A 27,971-nucleotide genomic window follows, 5' to 3' on the forward strand; every position below is an offset into this window, starting at 1 on the left:
ACAAAACAAAGAAAAATGATTTACTTCGTTAGTCATTGCTTCGCAAACATTTATCAATATCTGTTCAACACTTTAGGACAATAAATTTAACAATTATCTGTAAATATTATTATTATTCATAGAATACATTAGAGATTCACATAAAATGCACTTTGATGCCTATTTGACTCCAAAATCCCTTAAATTTCCAGATTTTACCAGCAATATATATTTAGTACCCTCCTGTGGATCCACAGTAAAGAGATAAACACAATTTTGGAACAATCTCTTGAAGATAAAATGACAAAAAATATAAAACCTCGTGATAGGGTAAATCCCCAATGGTGGACCCCCTATTAGTGGAATTTTGTTCTTCTTTGGAAAGAGAACAAAGGGAACCGCAGCGATAATCTTCATCTATGGTTTATTGCCTCTATTGTGGTGTTGTATGGAAATGGCAATAAGTTGTTCCTAATATGTAAATCTTTCATTCTTCCTACCCACGTCTCGTGCTCGTTACATGGCGATGCCTCAGATACTGATCAAGCCGATGTTGAAGAACCTTTACTCAGAACACGCACATTCGGTGGCTGATCGAATTCCGCTGAATAACTATCTGCTTTCCAAACATAAAGCCAACCTTCTGCTTTGTCGTCGCCGCATAAAAGTTCCACCTCTGCCGAATTTCCTATTTATATGGGACAAATATGGGACTGAATGTGTAGTATAATAGAGGATGAAGATTTTCAAAACAGACATTTGTCCCACATTTCATTGGATTCTAATGTACATAGGACAGTTATGTATATAACGGTTGTGCACAGGTATCTATTAGGTATTGCCACGACTTTCTCAATAATAAATTGTTTCCGTACACATTTATTGTTCATTTTAATATGTATTTGCTTTTTATAACGCAATATACACAAAGCAAATAAACAATTTTTATAAATTAACATTTTGTTTTGCCAAAAGTGCCAAATAGTTTTAATGTGTATTTAGAGGATTCAAACCTGCCATATCTGGTGTTGTTAACACAGACTCATTTATTAGTGATTATCTGTTCTTGGATATTCTACCGTACAGTAATCTGAAACAGCTAAACTCTAAATATACGTCCATATCGATTATAAGCATGAAAATTGTAAAACAAGACAGCATTCACTCTTTCACTCATTTTTATACAACAGTTCACAGCATTTCTTTCGTTCCACTATCAACACAAACGTCAGCATCAAAAGCTCTTATTTTTCTCTAACGCACCGTCGAATAACTATTTTTCAAAATATTTGGAACAATTGGGGAACCTTTTTGCGTCATAATCTGGATCCTTGGACAATCGTTCCCGTATGCTAGCCTTCATGGTTTCACAGTAGGAGCTCTGCAGGGCCGTGTCATCCGATATCGAGCGGGCAAGCTCGTCCACAGCGAGGTTGGCTGATCCCATGTTTGAATTGCTACCGCCTGAACTGGCCGGATTGATCCCGGTTGCGCGGAAAGCGTGCCTTATGCCATCCGTGATTAAAGAAGGAACGTCTGATGATGGTTTGGTTTCTGCTATTAGCTTTCGCCGTTTGGACGACATGCCAGAGATGTACGCGTCTGAGTACGGGCCCTGGGGGTTCTGGATGGAAAATGGAAAATATATATTTATGCTTTGGTTCTATACACACAATTAACAGGAAAAAAAAATGTAATCTTATTCTTAGCAATCATCTACCATTTTTTTCATAACACAATTATAAAAATGTTACTGTAGGTACAATAGTTACAATAGTTATTTTCATTTTTTGGTCCAGATTTGAAACGTTTGTTTGAGAAACTGCATATGTAACATTTTTGGCCGAAAAGAAATTTCCATATATTCTGAATACTCGTCCAAAAATATTTATTCTGGCAAAAAACACGAAGAAAAAAATTGTTCAGGAATGTATGAAATTTGTTTCGTTTGTTTGAGAAACTACATATGTACACGCACTTTGAAGAGCAATTATGAAGTACTGCTTACAGTTTTCGCACTGGAAGTGCCCCAGGGTGTTGAATTTTGCAGAAAACTATTGATCTGCGACGAAGAAATCCAAAGATTCGGTGCCAATTTGTTTAAACCAGTTTTTTGTTGTTTTCTCGATATTGTGTAAAATGGATCACGGTGTGTCTATGGGGAAACATTATTTTTCAAAAATCAGTATCTCTGAAACACCCACCACATGAAAGTAGATGATCTCCTCTTTCATATAGTGGGTAAACTAAAATGTTCTATCGGGGGATCTAGAACAATTTTTATTTTTTTCACTATTTTTGGTGCAAATTCCATAGAAATCTCAAATGATAGCCGATTTAACCCCCCTAAAATGTATGGAAAAATGACCCCCGATAGAACATTTTAAAAATGCACTTACGTGAAAGAGGAAAACCTATACTTTCGTGTAGTGAGTGTTTTAGAGATACTGATTTTTTGAAAATAAGCCTCTTCGTGGGATATATGCAGTTTCTCAAACAAATGATTCATTTGTTCTTATAGAATAAAAATACGATCCACCCTTTTTGGCTCTATTAAACCCTTAAACTCATCTAGATTAAAATGTTTCATATGTGTGATCTGCTTTGTGGCACATACCTGTCGTCGTTGTCGAGTTATATCCCGTGTAATTACGGGTATCCACGTGGATGGCAAATGTGAGTGCCACGGTTCTGATCCGATAATCACCGCAGGAAGTTCGTCATTGTCGTTTAATAATGGAGGTGGCACCTGAGGTTCAACAAAGGCTACGGGAATCGTCATTGTAACATCTTCGCTGTTATCCATGGCAACAGGAGTGGTGGCTTGCGAAATGTTGGATGTTTGGTTTGATACAGGAGCGGCGGAGATTACAATTGCTGTACACTGGTCCAAATTGACAATAGGTGGTTCGATGGATATCGAAATTTCAGCAATATCTGACACCAGTTCTGGTGCCGTTGTGGATTCAATATCATCTACATCCATGGGCTGTGTGGGAGCAAAAGATGACTGTAATTTCGTAACTAATCGGTCGCTGATTAAAGTACTTACACTAGGGGAGCGGTAGCAGCTAGCAGCTGGCGTGGGTGTGGATCCGTTGCTGCTGTTATTGCTACTGGCGTTGCTGACAGTAGGAGCATTTCGCGGGGTAGCCGAGTCGGTAGCAGCACGGTCTGTGATATCACGAATGTGATGACTATTGCACGACAAAAACCTGTAACGGAGGAAACATTAAGTTCACTTGCAAGCTACGGTTTGATTTTGGTCTGACCTATCGAAGGACGATAATATGTTGGCCGGGATGGGACGCACATTTCGGATGTGCGCTGGCGGGATGCTATGCACGTGTGGCCTTGAAGTGGAACGCGTTTGAGTTGAGGTTGTCGGAAGGGTTACTGTGGCAAAACGCGATTGAGACCCATTGTCATTGCTTCCACTATTGGTGTTGGTTGAAGTGTTGTTCGTCATCGTGGGGTTAGCCTGTGGACCGCCGCTGCTGTTGCTGGTTGTAGTGCTTCCCGTACCCGGGGTGCTGGGTGCCGAAGATCCCGGAGAATTTCCCCCAGCGTTTATTTGTACGTGAATATCGGCATGAATCGGAGCAGCATTGACGACGGCCTGAATTAATCGTGCTACCTGCATTTGGGCATTGTTGGCTGTAACGAAAAGAGATACATGCTTAGATATTCTCTTTAGCAATAATCGTTATGTAAATAGTACAATTGAAACTGTATTGCAATGTATTTGGTGTATTCTGTTTAATAATTTGTGTCTATTCAATTGCATGTGTCCTTTGGAAATAATTATTTCCAAAGGACACAAAAAAGTTTAATGCAGAGTGTTAGCAGCTCCTTGAAATTCGTGCTTAGGTATTTAGAATTGAATGCAAATAAATTATGAGGATAACATTCAGCAGTGTTTTTTCATTTTCAAGAAAATTATTTAGCTCTTTTTTTTAGTGGAATGTTTTCACTGTCATGAGACGAGTTTAGCACAATTCCATTTAATTCCACCACTTCGTATTACTTTTACAAATACGTATTTCGACCTCAACTGTAAGGTGTTCTTATGTGTCTCGTAAGTCGAGTCAAGTACGAGACACTGAAGACGACCTTACAGTTGAGGTCGAAATACGTATTTGTAAAAGTAATACGAAGTGGTGGAATTAAATGGAATTGTGCTAAACTCGTCTTATGCCAGTGATTCAGCAGTGTTTTTAGTCTTTCTCGTACACTAATACTATGTTCGCACTACGGTCTGAATGTTATTCAAATTATCGACAAAAGAAAGCTCATCAAGATAGCCGAATAACATGTTACAAGGCCCTAGTGCGCACATAGTATAAGTGGGGGGAAGCCCATATGGCATAATGCCATTTGGCATAATGCCGTTTGGCATAAGACCGTTTGGCATAATGCCATTTGGCATAACGATTTAAATGTCTAAAGGCCATTTGGCATAATTTGTTTGGTACCTCGAGGCCATTTGGCATAACCCTTGAAAAATGAATTAAATACAACGGGCCGTTTAGCAAAACTACCATTTGGCACAAAAAAGGTTAATCGTAGAAATATATCGACATTGCTGTTTCATAAGGGCGAAAGTCGCAAACGTAAACATTGACTTCTTCTGCTGATTTCAGGAAGATTAAAGACTTCTGGCGATATATTCCACTTCTGTTTGATAGAAAGCGCGGAGCGCCACCAGTTCCAAGTGGTTGTTACCTGGGAGCGGTCCTAGTTGTTGAGAAATTTGCAGCAAAAGGCATTGCTTACGAAAGCGAGTATGCATTTGCCCGGGATGAAGCAAAAAAGAAGATGACTTCTTCTTTAAAAGTACGCATTTGCCCGGGATGAAGCAAAAGAATTGATGGCTCCTTTGTATTTACCCGGAATAAGCAAAAAGAGTAAATGATTCATTTTTTTTTAAATACGCGTTTGCCCGGGATGGAGCAAAAGAGTAGATGACTCCTTCTTTAAAAGTACGCATTTGCCCGGAATAATGCAAAAGAGTAGATGACTCCTTCTTTAAAAGTACGCATTTGACCGGAATAATACAAAAGAGTAGATGACTCCTTCTTTAAAAGTATGCATTTGCCCGAAATAAGGCAAATGAGTAGATGACTATTTCTTTTACAAGTACGCATTTGCCCGGAATAATGCAAAAAGTACGCATTTGCCCAGGATGAAGCCAAAAGAGTAGATGACTCCTTTCGAAATACGCATTTGCCTGGGATGAAGCAAAAGAGTAGATGACTCCTTCTAGCAAAGTACGCATTTGCCCGGGATGAAGCAAAAGAGTAGATGACTCCTTCTTTAAAAGTACGCATTTACCCGGAATAAGGCAAAAGAAAGCCACGAAGCAATTCATAAGCACGATCAGAAGCAGCACGGCGAACCACGGAAAACATACCAATATTCTTTAGTCTAAGTTTGAAGACTAAGGACAACTCTTAAGTAAATCACTCTTAAAAATACACATATGCCCAGAAAAAGGCAATAATACAGATGTAAATTGAGCTTCTTCCTAGAGTTCTTATAATTCTTTTAATATTTATGCCAAATGGCCCTAAAATCATTATGACTCTTTTTCTTTATTATGCCAAACGGTCGTTATGCCAAATGGCCCCTGCCTATTCAACTCGTTATGCCAAATGGCATTATGCCAAACGGACTTATGCCAAACGGCATTATGCCAAATGGAATTATGTTATTTGGGGTAGCCCCGTATAAGTGTACCGTGTATGTATTCGATGAGTGATATTCGATTACGAAAACACTTCCCAGCGCTTCTCCAGCCACTGCAGCAGGTGCCGATAGATTTTTTTTATCTTTATTAAAGTGTTTTTTTAATCTACAGGTTAAGTTCAACACCGTGCCGATAGATTATAATGTGATGACTTTGAGTACTGTGAATTATAAAGGTACGAAGTACCGAGTAGGAAATTCTATGACAATGTTCAGAAATAATTCTGTAGGTTTGTACGAGATTCTTGATGTAATGTTATTTGTAAAATTATTTGATAGTACAAATTTGGCCAATCGTTCAATACCACGAGCTGTTTTTGGCTTTTGTCCGAAATTGAATATCGATTTTTTTTTCTGATATCAATTTCTGCAAATACAAGCATTTCACTTATTTCCCCATGCTTTGTTTACAAAGTGTGCATTTGCATAATGTACACTTAAATCGCTGAGTACTTATTCCATAAATGGCATAAAAAACTAAACAGTTGAAAATTAAAGCAAATGATAGTAAGCACAAAACAAACGCACAAAACACATTAAATCACACAAAATTGAAAGAACCGAAACCGAAAGACATACAGTCCAATAATCGTTCAGGGGAGGAACTCGAGCTATGCGAGTCGGACTCACTGGTCGTCCGGGAGTTGCCGGTTGAAGGTGAAGTAGTCTGCTGTGGTTGTTGGCTGTCATTCGTCGCCGCATTGTTGCCACCAGCAGAAGTGTTGCTGCTTCGAGGATTGGCAGCTCTCGTAGCAGAACCGTCTATACAGTGGTGTGGAATAAAATTAGCAAACTAATAGAAACGGAACTACGTCGGATTCCCTAACCTCTTGACGGCGGTGCTCCCATCGATTGTATCATATTCTGCATACGAGCTACGGTCGACGGGTCGTACAGTGGGATATAGACACGAGTGACGACATCGTCCGGAAGGTTGTTAACAGAATGTCTAGTGGACTGACCTTGTTGTTGTTGTTGCTGTTGATTCGGTGGTGGCATTGACCCAGTGTTCGGTCCACTTGCTGTTGTTGGCGGAGTAGAACCAGTTCCTGAGGTCGGCCCGGAGTCCCCTGCAGGTCTCTGTGGATGCCCAACGTGTTCTAGTAATGGAATATGAATCGGACCGCTAGGTGTCGAACCAGACATTGTAGGAATTGCTACATTGATAATTTGAGCGTTGATATTGTTGTTGCCCATATCAGTGTTATTATTGTTGTTGGTTGCCCGCAGCAGATTAGCGAGATTGATGTTGTTCTGTTGGGGAATAAAGACCATTAGTAAACTGAAGTGCGCATGGGTATGTTTAGCTTGTTCTCTAACTCACAGGAACAGCAGCAATGCCAGAACTTACGAAAGCTGACTGCTCGATAAGAATCGGCCGACAGCACAAATGGCGCGGCGCAGTAGTTTGCAGGTCCAGCATCAGATCGCTTATCGCATGCTGCGCGTGGGACATGTAATGGAGGGCCTCGGATATGCGGTCAAAAACGCGCTGAGCACTTTCACGGCCAGCAGTATCCTGAAAAGTATAATTAGATACTGAATTAAGCTATCGGTAATGACAACGATTCTGCATTATTGGGGTTGGGGGTTTTCTCAATTGCGGTGCGTTATCTCTGATACCGGTTATGGAATTTATTCAACTTTGATTGTGCCCGACATCGCGTCTTTTGAATACAATCATCCAGAATTTAAAAAAAATCAGCTTTTTCTAAAAAGTAAAATAAGGAGCGTTATAGATCGTGTTCGATTTTCACGAATCTCGGGTACTTATTCAAAAGGACGTATGTGATTTTGTGAACAAAGATTCAAACGTCAATTTGTCCAATCTGATAACACTTACACACAAACCATCACCACAGACTGGTATGGGAAGCTTTCGGCTACCTGTCTGTGGTGTCGGTTTGCGTGGGAGAGCCATCAGATTGGACAAATCGACGTTGGGGTTCATTCACAAATTACATAACGCTAAAATATATCATTTTCAACCCCCTCCCACCCCCTCGTAACGTGTTTTGTATGGAAGGGTTCTAAAATTTGCATGGGCCGTAACGCTCGGACAGACACCCTCCCACCCCCTAAAGCGTTATGTAATTTGTGAATGGGCCCTTGGAATCTTTGTTTACAAAATCACATACGTCCTTTTGAATAAGTACCCGAGGAATATTTAAAGTTCAGATACACTTTCAGTTCAGAAAAAATAAATAAATAAATATCACCATGAGAATCGTTATGCTTTTCAATATGACAGATCAAGCTCTATCTGGAATAAGGGCGAATGTCGCAAGAGAGGATTCTCTTCATCGACTTCCCCTCTTTAAAATAAAAGTGACAAGCAGCGAATTTCTGTGTGGTTTATCACCTCAGAACGATAGAAAACAATGCGAACTTGCAATCTGAGGTGATAAACTGCAAAGAAATCCTCTGCTTGTCACTTTTATTTAAAAGAGGGGAAGCCGACGAAGAGAATTCTCTCTTGCGACATTCGCCCTTTTACCAGATAGAGCTTGAGATAAGAAATCTATCTATCTATTCAATGGAACGGTATCTTTTAATTTTAATTCAAGTTATTTCGTAGAATGACACGATCCTTAATTGTTATACGTTAAACAGAAAATTGAAGTATATTAGGAATGATTAGACGGCTAATACACATTCACAATTAGCATGTCATACATAAAAGATGGGTCTCTACTATTAGGTTTATAATCTAAACGTTCCTCAATTATTATTTATTATATTTTTATTTTCTTTAGGAAAAGCTGTTCATACCACGTGGAAAGAAGTCAAACAGTTTTAGGTAGATGTGTGTTTCCCTCCATCAGCGTGCCGTACATATCTGCTCATGCATTTTTTCATTAATTTGTCTGAACTATGGACATTCTTCATACCCCTCTACCGTCTAAGTTGCATTGGCGTATATAGGGGGGGGCGGGGGGGGGCCTGCCCCCCCCCCCAGACCTACTTGTGCCCCCCCCCTTCCAGAAAATTTTGAAAAGTAATTCCAACTTAGTCAGTTTTTATTTCATTTACATATTTCCTACATATTTCCTAATTTTGATTATGAATTCTATAAACATATTTTTTGTTACGTTATCACATCTATGACCGTTTGTTCAGCAAAGCATGGAAGTATTTAAGTTGAACCCCCGGGAACATATTCTCGATTTTTAAGCTAAAATCAATGCCGCTTCTAATTCAGTTGCTAGCTTAAAATAATAAATTTGTTCTGCATTTGTTTGACTAGTATCCTGGTCGCAAAAAAACATAATTGTATTAAGATATAAATATTTCTGTTGTATTAAACTACCATCCGCTTCAAAAAAAGACTGAAGCAACTACATCAAAATGAGCACATGTACACAAATCCGGTCAATGAAATTTCGAACGACCATTCTTTCAAAAATCTTCGAGTTAATCGCAAGGTATGCCGCAAAACAGTTGATCAAATTCCTATGGAGCTTTTTGCTCTCGCTATATAATTCTGGCACAGAAAAATATAAAATTATAAAACTTAAGATTTTTTGTTACAATGACAGAAAAACCAACAACGCATTCCATTGAAAGTATTAGGACAAAACTTAGGCAACCTTCGTACTCACAACAGAGATTGCATTAAAGAAATATTTTTATAATCCTCAAAAGATATTGTTCCATTTATTTTTTTGTCGATTTCATAAGGATCATCGGAAAACTCTTTTGTGCCTGCTTTAGTTAGAATTTGTTTTTTAGGATAAAAAAAAAATTAGATTTAGAAACCAGTTCGTATCAGAAAACATTTCTTTTGCAGCACAATTCAGATCGATTTGGTTGCTTCTCAAGTCTCTTTGATTTTTGCAGAGAAATCTCTCACCTATTCAGAAAACCATAATAAAGCCTCTTCCTAACGTCAGTAACTACAAAAAACCCTATGTTATTCTGGAATTTGATTTATGACTCATAATTTTGTGACTAATGGAATTTATGACTCATAAAAAACACTTTAGGATTCCAAATTTGTGTTCATAGGTACTTAACAATTGCAGCACATAGCATACATTTTGGAATTGCATGAATACTTATATTGATTATGACAAAATTTCGTGGAATTTATTCCACATCTAAAGAGTTCCAAAAATTTTAAGTTTCAAAAAAATCGAGATCTTTATGCATTAAGTAATCATGGAAATGCTTGAAAACTTTCAGAAATATACTCATATCGAATTTCATTTATAAATAATTCGAAGAAGATTCTTGAATCTTAGATTACACACTTATCCACATTTAGTAACATGGAGAAGACAAGTTGACACAGACACAGCGTTTTGAAGCAATCATAGCATCATTGGAAATCAATTGTATTATTCGCGATTTTTTTATGTTACTTCTAGGACGAATGAGCGATAAACTTAGTCAAACAATTTCTATTGCAATCCATGCGCACAGTGCTTTAAATCGCCTTTGAAAATTACACCCCACCAGCTGGTGCCATGGCCCCCCCTAGACCGAGACTCTAGTTACGCCTATGCTAAGTTGTCCTCATGGTATACGAATAGTTCTTAAATATTTTAGATATTGGATTTGACGAAAAATTCTTCATAAAAGCCAAAACCCCAATCGATATGAAAGACGCTTTTCCTCCGATGTAGGCAACAAAACGATGTCCTTTCCTACATCGACACCAAACCGTGCAATGCTAACGAATGCGCAACACTGCTGGTGCTGAATAAACTTTTCAAATTGGTCTAAATTTTTTTAATGATTTAAAAATATTGAATTTGCATCGCGTTCACCAACCCAAATCGGGTTGTGAATTCACTATGAACAAGTAAACTTCATTTGTTGAGGGCTAATCGACCCAAAATCATCAAAAAATAACAAAATAATAATTATAACATGTCTTTAAAATGGCCCTCACCAAATGTTCGCATGTAACATTTTTGGAATGACAGGACAGGTCTCTTGCTCGATTGGAATGACACTGTGTCTTTAGGCAAGTGTACTTGTTGGACTATAGTGCTGTCCAATGAGAGCTCGAAGTAGCTCGAAGTTTCTCCCTGTCCTGCTCATGCCCATTTGTTGACAAAAAAGAACGAGCAGGACGGGAACAACTTCGAGCTGCTCATTGGACAGCACTAATATGTGGCGTCTCGGTATCGTAAAGTAAAATATAACGCGCAACCATCGCAGCATTTCATTTGCCTGCCTCATGTCACATGCCACCTATAAAAAATCTGTGCATATTTTTCGATTATGTATTTAGTGTCGTTTTCGGTTATTGCTGGCACCGGATCCGCTCTAACAGCTGTCAAAACGTTCGGTTATTCGTTCAGGTTGGATCGCGATCCGCACCAGATCCGACCCAAAATGAATGAGGTTCGCTCTGCCGATTTATCGAGATCCAACATAGATTCACCAATACATTCGAACATAAACTGTCAAACTGGTGTTTATGTTTACGCTAAAGGAAAATGAAAACGTAAAAGACACGGAAGGGTATTTGATTTTGTTTGTTTCATTTGTTAAATTTATAAATTTTGTTGCTGTCTTCAAGTTTCTCTGATGGTGAATCGGATTCAGATATCGACATATTTTTCGCTGATTACTTCAAATGGTAGCTCTATTATAAACAAAATGAGGGTTGAACATTTTGTTGAAAATGTGATTTATAAAATGCAGTGACGAGAAGGTAGCTGCTATTTATTCACTATTACGTTGTGTATTCGTACATATACTTTAGGTATAATTGCTCTATCAATGGGAAAATAGCGTACCAGAGTATCTGCCGCTATGAAGTTATTTATACCAAAATGTTCTTACCATTATTTTATTCATTATTGCAGTTCTGTGCATAATTTGTTCAAGGTTACGGATTTGAAGAATATACACATAATGTATTAACCCTGGCATTAACCATTTATAAGGCTTTAGCAACTATGTTGCCTTCAACAAATTTAGGAACAGTTTTCATACGAATTGTGCATAATTTTTGAGTGGAAGAAAGGTTTTTAATTGTAATTCGTTAAAAAACCGACAAAGACATATTTATTCCCATTGATATTTATTATGTTGAATCTCCTGTTTAAATTTTGTAGTGAAACATTATTTGCCTCTTTTGTATATTTGGTTTTTGCAGTTCTGACGAAATCGCAATTTATCCCAAAGGGTCCCCTCTGAGGAGAAAAATAGCAGAAAGAATGCAAATAGCAAAAAAGAATGCTGTTCAACTCTTGTACGATTTGATTCTTTGATTTAAAATAAAAGGCACCAAATCTAAATAAATTTTGTATTGGATTTTTTACAAAGTGTTCCCATATTTCCTTGTTCTGTTCCTACTGTAACACAATCACAGTTACCCAAAAAACCATATAGAATCAGCATAATAGTTTATCGGGAAACACGGATTGGCATAAATTCTTTCACGGGAATCCACATTGCCGTCGCCATTCATCACAAGCTCCTAATCACATTAATTTATTGATGGATTAATAGTCATTTTAGTCATTAAACAATTAACAGAAGAAACGTCTGATTTCCCCCATAATTCATTAAACAAGAAAAAAATAACACTAATAACAAAATTCAATAGATAAAATATGTCTCGCGTAACATTTGAAAAGGGCCTACAGCCAAAACGTAAACATTGAGAAAATGCCGTTCGAAAAAAATGCATCACAATTTCTATTCCTATTTCCCAGGTTTATGATAGTTTGGGCAGCTAAAACTCCTAAAAGCACATAATCAACACTATCTATCCATCCATAACCTTAAGGTCTGAGGGAAGCTCTCTCGCGGTAGAGCGCTATTTTCGTACTAAAATGTCTATAAAAAATCATTTGTATGAAAAAAATCTTACATGGGGGGAGGGAGGCTCGAAAAACCCAGAAAAATTGCTTACGTAATAAGTGTACGACCCCTTATTATTTTTCTTCTTAGTCTTATCTATCTTATTTGTATCATTTGTTTAATTTGTCTTATTTTTCTTATTTGTCTTATTTGTCTTATTTGTCTTTTTTCTTATTTGTCTTATTTGTCTTATTTGTCTCATTTGTCTTATTTGTATTATTTGTCTTACTTACACCAGCACCACTGTTATCACCCAAATACTTTTCAAAGCTTGTGTGGAAACCTTGTACAGAAATCCTCCCACGATATTTTCTAATGTTGTTCTAGAAACGGCTCATGTTTTCATTTTTCAAAACCAGCTGGAGTTTGTTTATTTTGATTTCCTCATAGACTAACGCAAAATGAACTCCCCCAAGAAATTATGACGTTTGAGCGGGTCGCATAATGAACGCAAAATGAACTTTTGTTCGAGAAGACGACCCGCTCAAATGTCAAAATCCATCGGGTGAGTGAATTTGATGAACTCCTGCACAGGTCTATTGCGTGATTGGTCGGCGCTGCTGCTGTTCTCTCGCCGAACCACTGCATGAGTGATAAATTTCTTCCCCATTGTTGCCAATTCCTTTTGTTCTCCGTTTACGGCAAATTCTCAAGCAATTGTAAACTGCATAATGATGAAATAATTTTGACGACACTGACAGCGTCATTCTGGCGGGTTGAATTGGGCAATTTCCTCTCTCAGAGAGTGCTACCACGTGCTTTTTTAACGGAAAACTCTTCCCTCAGACCTTAATTGCATCGAAAACATGCAAAAATGTGTCGAAATCGTTAAAATAAAATTTTAAGTCTATTTTCATTTTTTTCTCCGGAATAGGCCTTCTTGATAAGTCATTCTGCATTTGCTTGTCATTCATAGACCCTTTGTTTACGGCATTTTTCGAAAGTAAACACGGGATAAGGCTTTTCGGGAGGGGAAATTTTTTCTCTCCGAGGTCGGGCCGATGACGGTTCGGAAAAAATTTCCGTTATCGGCCCGAAGATGGAGAAGGCTTATCCCAGACAGAAAAAAACGAGTGGCTTGGCCGTTTTTTAGGGTGGACCTACACATATTTTGAAAATAACACGTTGTAGGCCCAATCAAAAATTAGTTTTTTCAAAGTAATTTAATTGAAGAGGCGGAACATTTTTATACTATAGCTAGCTTTTAGAGGATGCTATCGCAGGGTGTTGAAATTGAATTTGTTTACTTTTCATTATAGGCCCTAATCAATTGTTAAGCGAGATGTCTGTTTCTGCCAGCTGATAAAAGTGCGAATTGAAAACAAAACAGATGATAGGGCTTGAGTTCTCACTAATACCATCATACTGACTCGATCCCGATTCGTTTTTCGTTCGGTTATTCAGAGTCGGGGTCGAACCTGACCCAGGTTTAAAACCGAAAACGACATTTGTCTAACAACACGCAGCTGCACGAAGGATGCATCCTTCAACGCAACCACAACGCAGCAGCACGAAATGAGCGCGCAAGGAGCGCACCAAAGAAGAATACGCGATGGTTTTTTCCACCCGAGAAGGAAGACACCATCACTGTACGCCGTGCCTTCAACTCGTTTAGACGGTTTAGACTTGTTACATATAATAAGCTTGAAGTGAATTCGATAACAAAGATAATGTAATTAGTGTAAATATATTGTTTTAACTAAGCAAAAGGACTTCTTTATCCGTGTAGAGAATGTAATGTATGAAATGGAACAAAAAAATGGGCTTCGAATGTTATTCTTAATGTGCTAAATTGGGTATTTCTACTTGAGCGTGTATGCAATGAGCACCTGGCATGAATGAAGCAGTTTTGAAACGATTTTGTTAGCGGAAGGACGTCTGCCCTCCTGAAGTCACGACAATGGCTTTGGCTCTTTTATTCATACCGAAACAGTTGTTTGTAGTATGTTCGAAATGTGTAGTGTAGTGTGGCATGTGCTTCACACATGTCATCGAACCATGCCTGAGTTCAACAGAACTCGCACGTTGTTCCATGCTGGGTCAAATTCTAGACCCTATCAGTTAGCAACCCATCGAGTCTATGGCCGTTGCATTGCATAAGCAGCAACCCGTCGATTCGATGGCCGTTTCAATGCATAAGCACTTTCAGTTGGAAAGTGTCATTTTACAGAATGTTACTTAATGACTGTTTCCAGGCAATGCTCGTTCTCAAGCTGCCTGCGGAGTGGCAGAGCCAAATGGGTGGTCTCTTTCTATGCCTATTCTCACTCTCTCTCGATCGGTGATTGGTTGTAATTTACATAGGACTTCAGACTCCTCATTAGTTACTAAGGCTAGCTTAAGTCGAAACAATGAATAAAGCTTCAGGCTGGTGAGAACCACCAAAACATCATAGTCTTTATTTTACATGGCAGACCGCGTCAACTGGCCGGTACCTGTACCTTAAGTACAGTGAAGTTTTAGCCATTACCATACGCGATGTTCGCGAAACAGCTAAAGTGAATTATGTACCATATTTTGTGAGATAGACAAATTTATGTGTGAAATAGCGAAAAATGCACACAGTGAATCCAAGGGAATGAACACTGAAATCGTGCTGCATCAAAATCCGGACGTTTACAGAAGTGATATAAGTTATCAAAAAAAAAAATGGATTTAAGCTTTAATCCAGTTATTTATCATCGCAAACCGTAGTGCACGTGATCAAAGAGCAAAGGAAATTTACGAAGCGCACATTTAATAAGAACGATATTGTGACATTTTTGCTGTCCTGAAGAAGAAGAAATGGGAAATCAGAAATCATCCCCAAAAGTGAATCAGGAACAAGATCATGACCTCACGATTATAAACACACAAGAGGTCCATACAGATTTCCATCTGAGCCATGATATTAAACTCAATATTATCATTGGCCTAATGGCGCTTCAATTAGTAATAGCCTTGTACAGAACGATCGTTAAACGCGAGAGAAAGCGCGCTAATAAAATCGCGGCAAAATCACTCGCGAATTTGAATGAAGTGATTTCGCAATAGATGAAGCCAGCGATACAGTGACCCCTGCGACTCCTCGGAATATAGTCCGACAATAGTCGGTCCGCCTATGTCGAGTTTTTTAAATACAGTCCACTCTCGAACATAATTTTGGTCCAGTCGAACCGGATCGTGCATAATGTAGTATCTCCTGTTCCGGAGCCGGAAGAAGAACCGAAAAGTGAAAAACTCAAAGTGTATTCCGAAAAAGTCGGAAAATTCAAACGATAATGGTGTGAGCAAGGTGGCCGCCATCGAGGAATTACAGTACTAGAGTGACGCCGCCATGTTGTGAAGTTTAAATATCGGTGTGCGGTCGCCATTTTGAAAAGTGATGATGGTAAAACCATAAGAGAAGTGAATTAAGCTAGTAATTAAGTGCTTAACACGTGGGGTAAGGAAACCCGAAATAAGTGAAGATAGTTGCTTCGAAGCTAGTGATCTGGTTTGGCCACTTGGATCAGCAAGTGACCGGTTGCGTGAACATAGACTTGGCTGTGTTCCCAACCACCGTCGAGCATAAGGCTTGGCTTGATGTAGTGTCTACAGTGGCATGCCGAAAGAAAGTGTTTCGAAGCAGCAAAAAGCCGGAGACTCTGGAGCTAGTTCTGCACTTGGGCAGTAAGAAGCAAAAGAGAAAACTGAAATTGGCGGAAAAGTTAACTGCCATGGAGAATATCCAACGACTCGTCCGCCGTCGTGGCGCAGCGAAAGGTAAGGTGTCTCGCATTCTCAATACTATCCGCCCAAATGGAGATGAAGTGGTTCAGCTAACGGAAGCTGAGGTAAAGGTCTACAGGGTGTTCAATAAGTTCGAATACAAATGTTTGATCATTGTGTTTGTAAGCCCAATGTACATATTCTGTATTAGTATTGGTGGCAGCGTTAGCGGTATATATGAGCTATCGGATGTGTGTGGTGTCGACATTATGTCACTTGTTTGTTTATAACGCGCGTTGAAAATGGATTGGGACATCATAAATAGCCGTTTTTGAAGTTCAAAATCATTGCGGCGTACTTCAAAACTGAGGTTTTGTGGACGATTGATGCCCCAGTGGCCCGGTGATAAGACGGCGATGAGCCCTACGTATTCCTATAGGACGATAACCCTTTATGCACGAAAATTGCGATTTTAGCCTAATATGGGGACAATTTTATCGACTTTTTGGACAAAAGATTGCGACCACCCAGCTTCCCGGATATGAACCCTCTTAGCTGTTTTCTTTGGTACTTTATTATTTAAAAGCTGTACGAATACAAGGTCTTCTACCAAAGCTGTGGCACCACCAACGAGCTGGGAACCGGCTTCATAGTGCTGGGAAAGATGCGCCAACGCGTGATTGGGTGGCAGCCAATCAACGCAAGGATGTGCAAGCTGAGGATAAAAGGCCGTTTCTTCAACTATAGCATCATCAACGTGCACTGCCCACACGAAGGGAGATCCGACGACGAGAAAGAAGCGTTCTATGCGCAGCTGGAGCAGACATACGATGGATGCCCACTGCGGGACGTCAAAATCGTCATCGGTGACATGAACGCTCAGGTAGGAAGGAGGAAATGTATAGACCGGTCATCGGACCGGATAGTCTGCATACCGTATCGAACGACAACGGCCAACGATGCATAAACTTTGCAGCCTCCCGCGGAATGGTAGTCCGAAGCACTTTCTTCCCCGTAAGAATATCCACAAGGCCACATGGAAATCACCTAATCAAGTAACGGAAAACCAAATCGACCACGTTCTAATCGACGGTAAATTCTTCTCCGACATCACGAACGTACGCACTTACCGCAGTGCGAATATTGAATCCGACCACTACCTCGTCGCAGTATGTCTGCGCTCAAAACTCTCGACGGTGATCAACACGCGTCGGAGTCGTCCGCCGCGGCTTAACATTGGGCGACTACAAGACGGTAGACTAGCCCAAGACTACGCGCAGCAGCTGGAAGTGGCACTCCCAACGGAAGAGCAGCTAGGCGCAGCATCTCTTGAAGATGGCTGGAGAGATATTCGATCCGCCATTGGAAGCACCGCAACCGCTGCACTAGGCACGGTGGCTCCGGATCAGAGAAACGACTGGTATGACGGCGAATGTGAGCAGTTAGTTGAGGAGAAGAATGCAGCATGGGCGAGATTGCTGCAACACCGCACGAGGGCGAACGAGGCACGATACAAACGGGCGCGGAACAGACAAAACTCGATTTTCCGGAGGAAAAAGCGCCAGCAGGAAGATCGAGACCGTGAAGAGACGGAGGAACTGTACCGCGCTAATAACGCACGAAAGTTCTATGAGAAGTTGAACCGTTCACGTAAAGGCCACATGCCACAGCCCGATATGTGTAAGAACAAAAACGGGAACCTTCTTACAAACGAGCGTGAGGTGATCCAAAGGTGGCTGCAGCACTACGAAGAGCACCTGAATGGCGATATGGCAGACAACGGTGGCGGTATGGCAATGAACCTAGGAGCACGCGCGCAGGACATGCGACTTCCGGCTCCGAATCTCCAGGAAATCCAGGAGGAGATCGGCCGGCTGAAAACAACAAAGCCCTGGAGCTGACAAACTACCAGGAGAGCTGTTTAAACACGGTGGTGAAGCACTGGCTAAAGCGCTGCACTGGGTGATTACCAAGGTGTGGGAGGATGAGGTTCTGCCGCAGGAGTGGATGGAAGGTGTCGTGTGTCCCAAAAAGGGCGATAAGCTGGATTGTAGCAACTACCGCGCAATCACATTGCTGAACGCCGCCTACAAGGTACTCTCCCAAATTTTATGCCGTCGACTAACACCAATTGCAAGAGAGTTCGTGGGGCAGTACCAGGCGGGATTTATGGGTGAACGCTCTACCACAGACCAGGTGTTCGCCATACGTCAGGTATTGCAGAAATGCCGCGAATACAACGTGCCCACACATCATCTATTTATCGACTTCAAAGCCGCATATGATACAATCGATCGGGACCAGCTATGGCAGCTAATGCACGAAAACGGATTTCCGGTTGATCAAGGCGACGATGGATCGGGTGATGTGCGTAGTTCGAGTTTCAGGGGCATTCTCGAGTCCCTTCGAAACCCGTAGAGGGTTACGGCAAGGTGATGGTCTTTCGTGTCTGTTATTCAACATCGCTTTGGAGGGAGTAATACGAAGGGCAGGGATTGACACGAGTGGTACGATTTTCACGAAGTCCGTCCAGTTATTTGGTTTCGCCGACGACATTGATATCATGGCACGTAACTTTGAGAGGATGGAGGAAGCCTACATCAGACTGAAAAGCGAAGCTAAACGGATTGGACTAGTCATCAACACGTCGAAGACGAAGTACATGATAGGAAGAGGCTCAAGAGAGGTCAATGTGAGCCACCCACCACGAGTTTCTATCGGTGGTGACGAAATTGAGGTGGTTGAAGAATTTGTGTACTTGGGCTCACTGGTGACCGCTGATAACGATACCAGCAGAGAAATTCGGAGACGCATAGTGGCTGGAAATCGTACGTACTTTGGACTCCGCAAGACGCTCCGATCGAATAGAGTTCGCCGCCGTACCAAACTGACTATCTACAAAACGCTTATAAGACCGGTAGTTCTCTACGGACACGAGACCTGGACGATGCTCGTGGAGGACCAACGCGCACTGGGAGTTTTCGAAAGGAAAGTGTTGCGTACCATCTATGGTGGGGTGCAGATGGCGGACGGTACGTGGAGGAGGCGAATGAACCACGAATTGCATCAGCTGTTGGGAGAACCATCCATCGTTCACACCGCGAAAATCGGAAGACTGCGGTGGGCCGGGCACGTAGCCAGAATGTCGGACAGTAATCCGGTGAAAATGGTTCTCGACAACGATCCGACGGGAACAAGAAGGCGAGGTGCACAGCGGGCAAGGTGGATCGATCAGGTGGAGGACGACTTGCGGACCCTCCGCAGACTGCGTGGTTGGCGAAGTGCAGCCTTGAACCGAGCTGAATGGAGAAGTCTTTATGTGCAGCACAGGCCACTTCGGCCTTAGTCTGATGATAAATAAATAAACGAATACAAGGTCAGTAACTTTGATCAGTTCAAGACGTAATTCTCAAAATCTGGAACGAAATGCCCATGCAGACCGTGCGTGCCGCTTGCGATGGGTTTCAGAAACGTTTGAAGCTCGTGAAGGAGTACAAAATAGAAGTCATTCCAAAATAAATGTTACAAACGTTCCTTATAAACAATACTTCCAATGAAATGCAACCGGACAAAGAAATAATTTAATCTCAATTTTTAAACATTTTTTTAAAGTGTATTCGAACTTATTGAACACCCTATATATGACGAAATTGGAAGCAGCGTATAAGGACTACAATGACGCACATGATAAAATCATGGATGTAGTAGTGGACGATGAATACGAACAGCATGTGCCACAGTACGAGGAGTTCGATATTCTTCACGACACTGTTTCCATTTTGTTGGAGGAGCAGCTCAACAAGATTAAAGCAGCTACGGCGGTCATTGATGCTGCCACAAACGTAGGGCGTGGTAATCAAAACCAGCAAGCACCGATTGTCGTGCATCAACCGCTTCGTATGCCGGTTCCCACATTCGATGGCCGTTATGAGAGCTGGCCAAAGTTCAAGGCTATGTTCAAAGATCTCGTGGACAAGGGTCCAGATCAGCCGACTGTTAAGTTATACCATCTGGATAAGGCTCTGGTTGGTAGTGCAGCGCGTCTTATCGACGCCAGGACGATCAACGAGGGCAATTACGCTCATGCGTGGCAAATATTGGAAGAGAGGTTCGAAAATAATCGTCAGGCCTTAAGTTTCTGGAGCGAGAGTTCGAGGGAGTAGGAGAGGATTTCGTCATCCATCTGTTGGCTGCAGCATTGCACAACGATATACGCCACATGTGGGAGTCCACTATAAAACACGGTGAGCTCCCTGATTACGATGAGATGCTGACGTTCCTGAAGGAGCAAACGTTCATCTTGGAGAGAGTCGAAGCATGCAACCCGAAGTCATCCTCGATGTCCGTTAAGTCGGTGCCTGCAGCCAATAAGCCGGCACAGAAAGTCCATGCAACCGTTTCATCAATTGAGACGGAAATGAAGTAGTGTGATTTTTGCGGAAATTCACACGCTAATTATCATTGCGCTGCGTTCAAGGCGCTCTCGATTCCGCAAAGATTTGTCAAGGTAAGAGAGCGAAATGTGTGCTTTAATTGCTTGCGAAAAGGTCATCGAAGTGCCGAATGCTCGTCGGACAGATGCTGCCAAAGGTGCAAACGTCGGCATCATAGTCTACTACACGCCGAAGAAAAATGCAAGCCAGTTACAGATCAGTCAAGCAAGCCGTCCTCGAAGCCACCTCTGAGCAAGAAGATTCACCATCGGAATCGACGCCGGCTACGTGTTCAAGCGTGGCTACCAACACGCAACAAGTGTTGTTACTCACGGCGGTGTGGTTGATTTATTGGACAAGACCTATAAGCCTATAAGTGGATCCCAAGTCTATTTGGTTACACGAGCCGTAGCTGATAAATTGGGCTCTAAGCTGGATTCGTCGAATGTCACGATGTTCGGGGTGAACAAAACGAAGACCCAGTCATCGAGTTGCGGTGTGATTCATGTTTCGTCGAGGTACAGGGATTTCCACGCTAAAGTCAAATGTCTGGTAACTGACCAAGTGACAGCAGATCTCCCATCATCGGTTATTAATATCAGTGCATTGGAGCTTCCCGCTGGTGTTCAGCTAGCCGATCCAAAGTTTTTTCATCCAAGCAAGGTAGATATGCTCCTGGGTAACGAACGGTTTTTCAAATTGTTGCTGCCCGGAGAGATTGCATTGTCCCATCCTGCGCGAAACTCAATTTGGTTGGGTTGTTGGTGGAGTGTTTGAAGAAGGTGCGTTTTCTGATGGAGTCGTTTATTCGCACACAGTCACGATGGACAATTTGAGCCAGTCTATTCAACGCTTCTGGGAAGTTGAAGATATCGCTGATGCCGATCAGCGTGACAGTGAAGAAGAGGAATGTGAAAGGCATTTCCAGACGACTCATCGTAGAGATGCTTCTGGTCGTTACATCGTAGAGCTGCCTCTAAAGGAGTGTGTCAGTGAGTTGGGAGATTCCAGGCCGTTGGCACTACGAAGATTTCATGCACTGGAGCGAAAGCTTTCGCAGCACCCGGATTTGAAGAAACAATATCAGGAGTTTATGAACGAGTACGAAGTTCTTGGTCACTGCGAAGAAGTTGATGTTAGTAAGGATCAGGCAGATATCATCACCTGGTATTTACCTCACCATGCCGTCCTGCGGCCATCGAATACCACTACTAAGTGTCCTTAACAATAAAATCTAAAATAAACTGTTGAAATTTGCTGAAAAGAATATTTCGATGAAACGAAATTGATCATTGCAGTTTCGCCCCTATGACCCTAAGCGCGAGAAGTAAATGTGGAATCCGCAATAAGCCTATATCTACGATTTTGTCTAACCCCTCTTGTCTGTGAATCGGTTTAATCCGGTCACAACATATCTTTATCAGACTCACCGATTCCTCGAAGGTAGGATCATTCTGCAGAATGTCAAAATATTGCTGTAAAAATGGTTCCATCCGTCGTTGCACCCGTCGCATCTGATTCACTACCTCCGCAAGCGTTTGTGTGCTTGTGGTTTGGTTGCGCGACGAACCTGGTCGAGCTTGCCGTCTGGAATCGGCGCTAGATTCAGATGTGCTAGAAGAAGTGGAAGAGCTACCCGATGATGCTCCGGAACTTTCCTGCGCCGGAGTGGCCGTAGCACTGGTATTGGGCGGTGTGATGATCGCCGAATCGGGAATAGTACCAAAAACCTGCACCGAAGGGTTGAGCGTATCCTGCTGCTGCACGGTAACATTGGATATCCCATTTTGACGGAAAGCAGCCGAAACCGCACCTTGGAAAGCCTGGACAAAATTTTGCATCTGATTGTGCGGGATGTCAACGTCTCCAACGGCACTGATGCCGACTTCGAAAACGGTACTCTCCATTGTCTGTTGCGAAAGAATGTCCATCGACGTATTGTTGAGTCCTCGTTCCGGAGCCTCCAAATAACTAATGATGTTGTCAACACACTGAAGCATGTGTCGAGCAACAGTTATCCGATTCATGCAAAGCGTCGACGAAGGGCTCACGGAAGGGATTTGCGGAGGAGTCTACAATTGAAAACATAAAATCATTAATTACCACGAATTCATTCATTTACAATAAACTAATAGTTACCGTTGCATTAACGTTCAGTGGAATTGAAGTCATTGAACCAAAATACATGGTGTTGAAATCGTCCAGACCGCGGAACATCTGCGGCCGGCCAGCATTATCGCTGCTACGAGAACGTCTATTAGCCGAGCCTCGATTACTATCATCGCCCAAGTTTGAACCGCTAGTGCTACTGCCCCGCGCAGATGGTGGCGCTCTCTGCACCAGATGGACTACCTTTCCGTTGACATCGTATTCTTTCAGTGGTTTGTCGTCACTCAGTACACGGCCACAATAAATCAAACGTTGCATGTCCACCGAAACGTTGATTTTTTCGGCGATCTGTTCCTTGAATTGACGCACGGTAATCTGAAATAAATAGGATAAATGATCTTCTGAATATATGTGCGGTAAAAAAGTTTTGATCGCTACAGTAGCAAGCTGGGATTTCTTGCCGCTGTAAGTTAAACAAAAACCAACATTTTCATCTTTCGAAAGTGCAGATCTTTAAAATGACTAAACTAGTTCAATTTGTTGTTTGACGACGATTTATTTGTTTCAACTGTGATTTAATTCATCAATTTATCTATCATGTATTATAATAATACATTTCAAATAAATAAATAATACAACTAATTCAAAGTTTGTCATATGATATGATTATGATTATGATTTATGTATGATATTGATATTGATATTGATATTGATATTTTGATATATATATATAAAAACCAATCTATGTATGTATGTTCGCTAACTACTTCTGAACCACTAGGCCGAATCCACCCAAATTTGGTACACACGTTCTCTATCCTCAGGGGAAGTTAACAAAGGGGTGGGAGGGTCATTAGGAAAGGGGAGGGTTTTGTTTAGAAAACGAACAATTATGTGTAACTTTCATCTCCCAGGACCGATTTCAACCAAATTTTGTACACATATTCACTATAAGGAAACAATCATATGAGAGATTTTGGGAAAGGGGAGGGGTCTGGAGGGAGGGTATTGTTCAGAAAACGGGTAATTTAGAGTAAATTCTGAGCCCCTGCACCGATTTCAACCAAATTTGATACACACATTCTCTACCCTAAAGAAAAGATAACAAATGGGGTGGGGCGGTCATTGTAAAAAGAGGGAGGTATGGGGGAGGGTTGTCTTTATAAAACGAGAAATTCAGTGTTACTCCCAACTTCCAGTACCCATATCAACCAAATATTGTACACATATTCACTAAGAGAAGTCGATCACATGGAAGTGTAATTTGGGAAAGAGGGAGGGTCTGGGGGAGGGTATTGTTCAGAAAACAGGCAATTCAGTGTTTCTTTTGAACCCCTGGACCGCTTTCATCCAAATTTGGTACACACATTCTCTATCCTAAGGAGAAAATAACAAAGGGGTGGGATGATCATTGGGAAAAGGGAGGGTAAGGGGAAGGGTTGTCTTTAGAAAAAGAGCAATTCAGTGTAACACCCAACTCCCAGGACCAATTTCAGCCAAATTTGGTGCACATTTTCTATTCTAAGGAGAAGATAACAAAGAAGGTGGGAGGTCATTTTGGAAAAGGAAAGTTATGGGGAAGGGGTTGTCTTTAAAAATGAGCAATTCAGTGTAACTCCCAGGATAAATTCCAACCAGATTTGGTACACTTATTCTCTATTTTTGGAAGATGTTTATTGAAAAGGTAGGGCCAAACAAAGATATAAAAATATATTGATACAAAAGTTCAATTCTATGAGCGGTAGATCTACCTCTGTGGGTTTCGTGCTACAGCATTGGACATTTTAATTCTATAATTTACTTTTCAGTCCCTAGCAAAGCCGGATACATATAGCTATTAGCTATCTATATATCTCGGATACTTATTCAACGTATGTGACGTATGTGATTTTGTAAACAAAAATTTAAACGTTGATTTCTGCAATCTGATAGCACTCCCACGCAAACTATCGCCACATACAGGTAGGGGAGGTTTCGGCTACATGTTCGTTGTATTGGTTTGCGTGGGAGTGTCATCATATTTGACAAATCGACGTATGCATCTTTGTTTACAAAATCACATACGTCGTTTTGAATAAGTTGCCGAGATATATAAAACTCAATGTTTGTATGTTTGTGTGTGTGCTCCAGCCTAACTTCTGAACCCATTATTGTATTGTTTAGTTATCGATCAATTCAACCATTTATCGAAATCATGGTTTGCCCAACGTAAAAAGCAATGATTAATGTGTTTCCTTCTGGATGGTGAATGTGATCCCTTCTTTAAAATAGACGTTTGCTCGGAATAAGGCATCGGTGGATGTTTGTCCTTCTTTAGAAATAGACGTTTGCCCGGAATATGGCGATTATGGGTTCGCTCCCTTTTCCAAAAAAATCAGTGTTTTCAAATGAAATCTGCCTTCTTTTGATCAAATGATGAAGTATCGATAAGATAACGCAATTATCCTGTTGACCAATTGGTTTATTCATTTTCCGATTGTGAAAAAAAAAACTGCGAATCAAACTGGCAATTCCGAGCAAGGCCGGGTACATAAAGCTAGTATGCTTATAAAGTAGGGTATCGACAGGTATTCCCGGCACTCTATTGCGTTTCGGCTACACCCCTCTAAGTTTGCACAGGCATCTTTGAGTTCAATTTCAACTAGTTGCACGAAATTTTATGAATTAAAAAATGAAACCTGCCGAGAATACCACCCGTAACCCTACAAAAAGTACATATACATATTCATCTATCGTTTCGGGAGGAGCATTAATTACGTAACGCAAAAATGAACTATTTTAAACCCTCTTTTTCTCTATGAAGATATTATGTATGAAATATCTGCAGCCCTTAAGGCAACCCCTCCCCCTCTAAGCGTTAAGTAATTTATGGATGTTCCCTTATAAAAATATCCGGCGTGATAGTAGTATACTAGAGGTAAAACATGAATAAAAAGTGGAGAATTCAAAACAAAACTAGCAGACTATGTACTATCATGGTTTGTTTTGAAATCACAGTTTCTCCGCTGAAGGTTGATATCTTCACCTCCGCTTGTTTTTTAAACACGGACAGAAATGCTGCCAGTTTGAAACAACCAAAAACATGTTTGAAATTCAACCCACAATTTTAGTTGTTCTTAAGTTAGCATTTGTTTGATTCAAGTCCGCAGACATGGCCAATGCAAAGTTCTTTTGGACTTAGTTTCAAAAATCATAACGACCTTGATTTAAAATAAATATTGTTTGATTCAAACTAAGAAATCAGTTCCTTTCTAACATACATTAGTTTGATTCAAACAAAATTACGTTTGCTATCAGAAAACGGATCATAGTGAATTTAAATTGTGGCTTTGGGTTGAATCAACGTAGATGGTTGGTTAAAATAAACAACATTTTTATTTGTTCATATATCAACCTTAGAATCAGTTCAAAACAAATTAAAAAAATGGTTTGTTTGCACCTGCTGTCAGTTAGCAAGCAGATTCTAATTTCGCGCTTTGATTGTCAACTTTTTATTGATTACAATCGCAACCTTTTTTAAACCCGCGAGTTATTTATTAAACTTTTGGTCTGCAGGATTCGTCAGAATTGTTATAAAAGTATGAGTAAATATAATTTGATTGTATTTTGCCAAATAATACGCATGATTATCCTCAGGGTTAAAGAGCGCGGAAATGATGCCCGATGGAGTTCATCGACACCATCGAACGGATACTTAGTTCTTAATTTTGGCTGTTAAGTCGAAACTCCGAAACGGGATACCCCTGTATGGATGACTGAGATGATGAGGTTTGTAAATATCAACTGAGCAAAGGTGTTTAAGTTTAGTTTAGAATTTAACGCATATTATTTTTTTTCAAATTCAGATGATGGCTAGCCGGTGGAGTAGTAAACATATATACGATTATGTTTGATGATTCCAGTATTTATGTTGTCAAAGTAATTACGGCGTTAAATAAATTTTGAAAATGCTAAATTCTGTTTTTATTGTTAGAAAATATATATAACGAAGAGGATGGGTAAGGGTGGGAGGTGGTGTGGGCTTTCTATGGGTAACAACAAACAAACAAATTGGTAAGCTCAAACAAAAATGTTTGTTGTTTCAAAGCAAGATTTATTTGTTTTCAGCTAAGATTTTAGCTGAAAACAACCAGCGATTTGGTTAGTTTAAACACCTGTCAAATCGAAACAACCAACATTTTGGTTGTTTCAACAAAATGTTGGTTGAATTTGCCTAGAGCTGTGAAAAAATTTCGAAGTGCTCTTTTAGTTTGTTTCAACTATGTTGTAAGTTTAAATCAAACTGGATTTTTGTTTAGGCATAAATCAACCTAAAAAATTGGTTGAAATAAACCCAAGTATGGTTGTATTTACCATGTTTTTTTCTCCGTGAAGGGTGCGTACCCATATGCTTAAACAAAGTTTAAGCTAAGCGGAGGTAAAGAAGTTAAGAGCCCCGCACATAGGATACGTTTGCGTTGCGTTTGACACATTTCCCATGGGAAAACTGTCAAACGCAACGCAAACGTATGCTATGTGCGGGGCTCTTTAGTCCTAAGAATGCAATATACTTACATCATCTTCCACACTGAAGTCATGATTTTGCGAATCCAACGTCTTTACTTTGAGGTTTATCATTTTGGCGATCTAAAATTAAATTATTATTAAACTTGCGAAGAGTGTAATTTATAAGGATGTTGTTTTCCATGAAAAACACATACAATCACAAGCGCCATCTTTCCTCCCCTTTCGTGACAATTTTCTAACCTATCAAATTTTTCACGCAATCCCACTGCATTCCAATATCAAGCATCTAATTAGGCGTTTTGATTTTAAATATAATGGAATTACCTTTTACGCCGTTGTTTTTGAGTTTCAACAATATCCTTCCTGCAATTTCGCAATGTTTACGGAAATTTGCAAACACCGTCTATTTTCGTTCCAATCAGCACTAATATCGATCACCTACTTCGATGACGACCATTCCACAGTCGAGTGGGTAAGGTACCAGAAAATTCTAGATTTTCCTTAGCTAGTGCTGTATCCTGATTTGGCAAACACTCCCAACGACAAAATGCTCTCCGGCGGCTGCTGTTGACCACTTTTCCGCAATGATTCGGGCGATTTTCCGCGAAATTATACCGAAAAAGTAAACCAATGAAAATTCTGGCTAGCTGCTGCTGCTTTTTCACGGGGGTTTGCAGTTTT

General features: G+C 40.6%; 1 protein-coding gene across 6 annotated transcripts; it reads right to left on the minus strand.

The window, feature by feature from the left end:
• Positions 1-857: 857 nt before the first annotated feature.
• On the minus strand, positions 858-27,971 carry LOC134210830 (large proline-rich protein BAG6). Of its 6 annotated transcripts, none has more exons than XM_062687143.1 (11): positions 27,615-27,971; positions 27,339-27,410; positions 22,815-23,159; positions 22,106-22,747; positions 7,079-7,246; positions 6,555-6,981; positions 6,307-6,489; positions 3,252-3,636; positions 3,032-3,194; positions 2,597-2,968; positions 858-1,603 (listed from the first exon to the last, which is right to left on the minus strand). In XM_062687143.1, exons 2-11 carry the CDS (start codon positions 27,399-27,401, stop codon positions 1,253-1,255), a joined length of 3,099 nt encoding a protein of 1,032 aa, XP_062543127.1. In that variant the 5' UTR covers positions 27,402-27,410; positions 27,615-27,971; the 3' UTR covers positions 858-1,252. The 6 variants fall into 6 exon arrangements, with proteins under 6 accessions (XP_062543127.1, XP_062543128.1, XP_062543126.1 ...); XM_062687144.1 differs by having other exon boundaries at positions 6,358-6,489; positions 7,052-7,246; XM_062687142.1 differs by having other exon boundaries at positions 7,052-7,246.

The sequence above is a fragment of the Armigeres subalbatus genome, chromosome 2, assembly GCF_024139115.2.
Source record: "Armigeres subalbatus isolate Guangzhou_Male chromosome 2, GZ_Asu_2, whole genome shotgun sequence".
NCBI lineage: Eukaryota > Metazoa > Arthropoda > Insecta > Diptera > Culicidae > Armigeres > Armigeres subalbatus.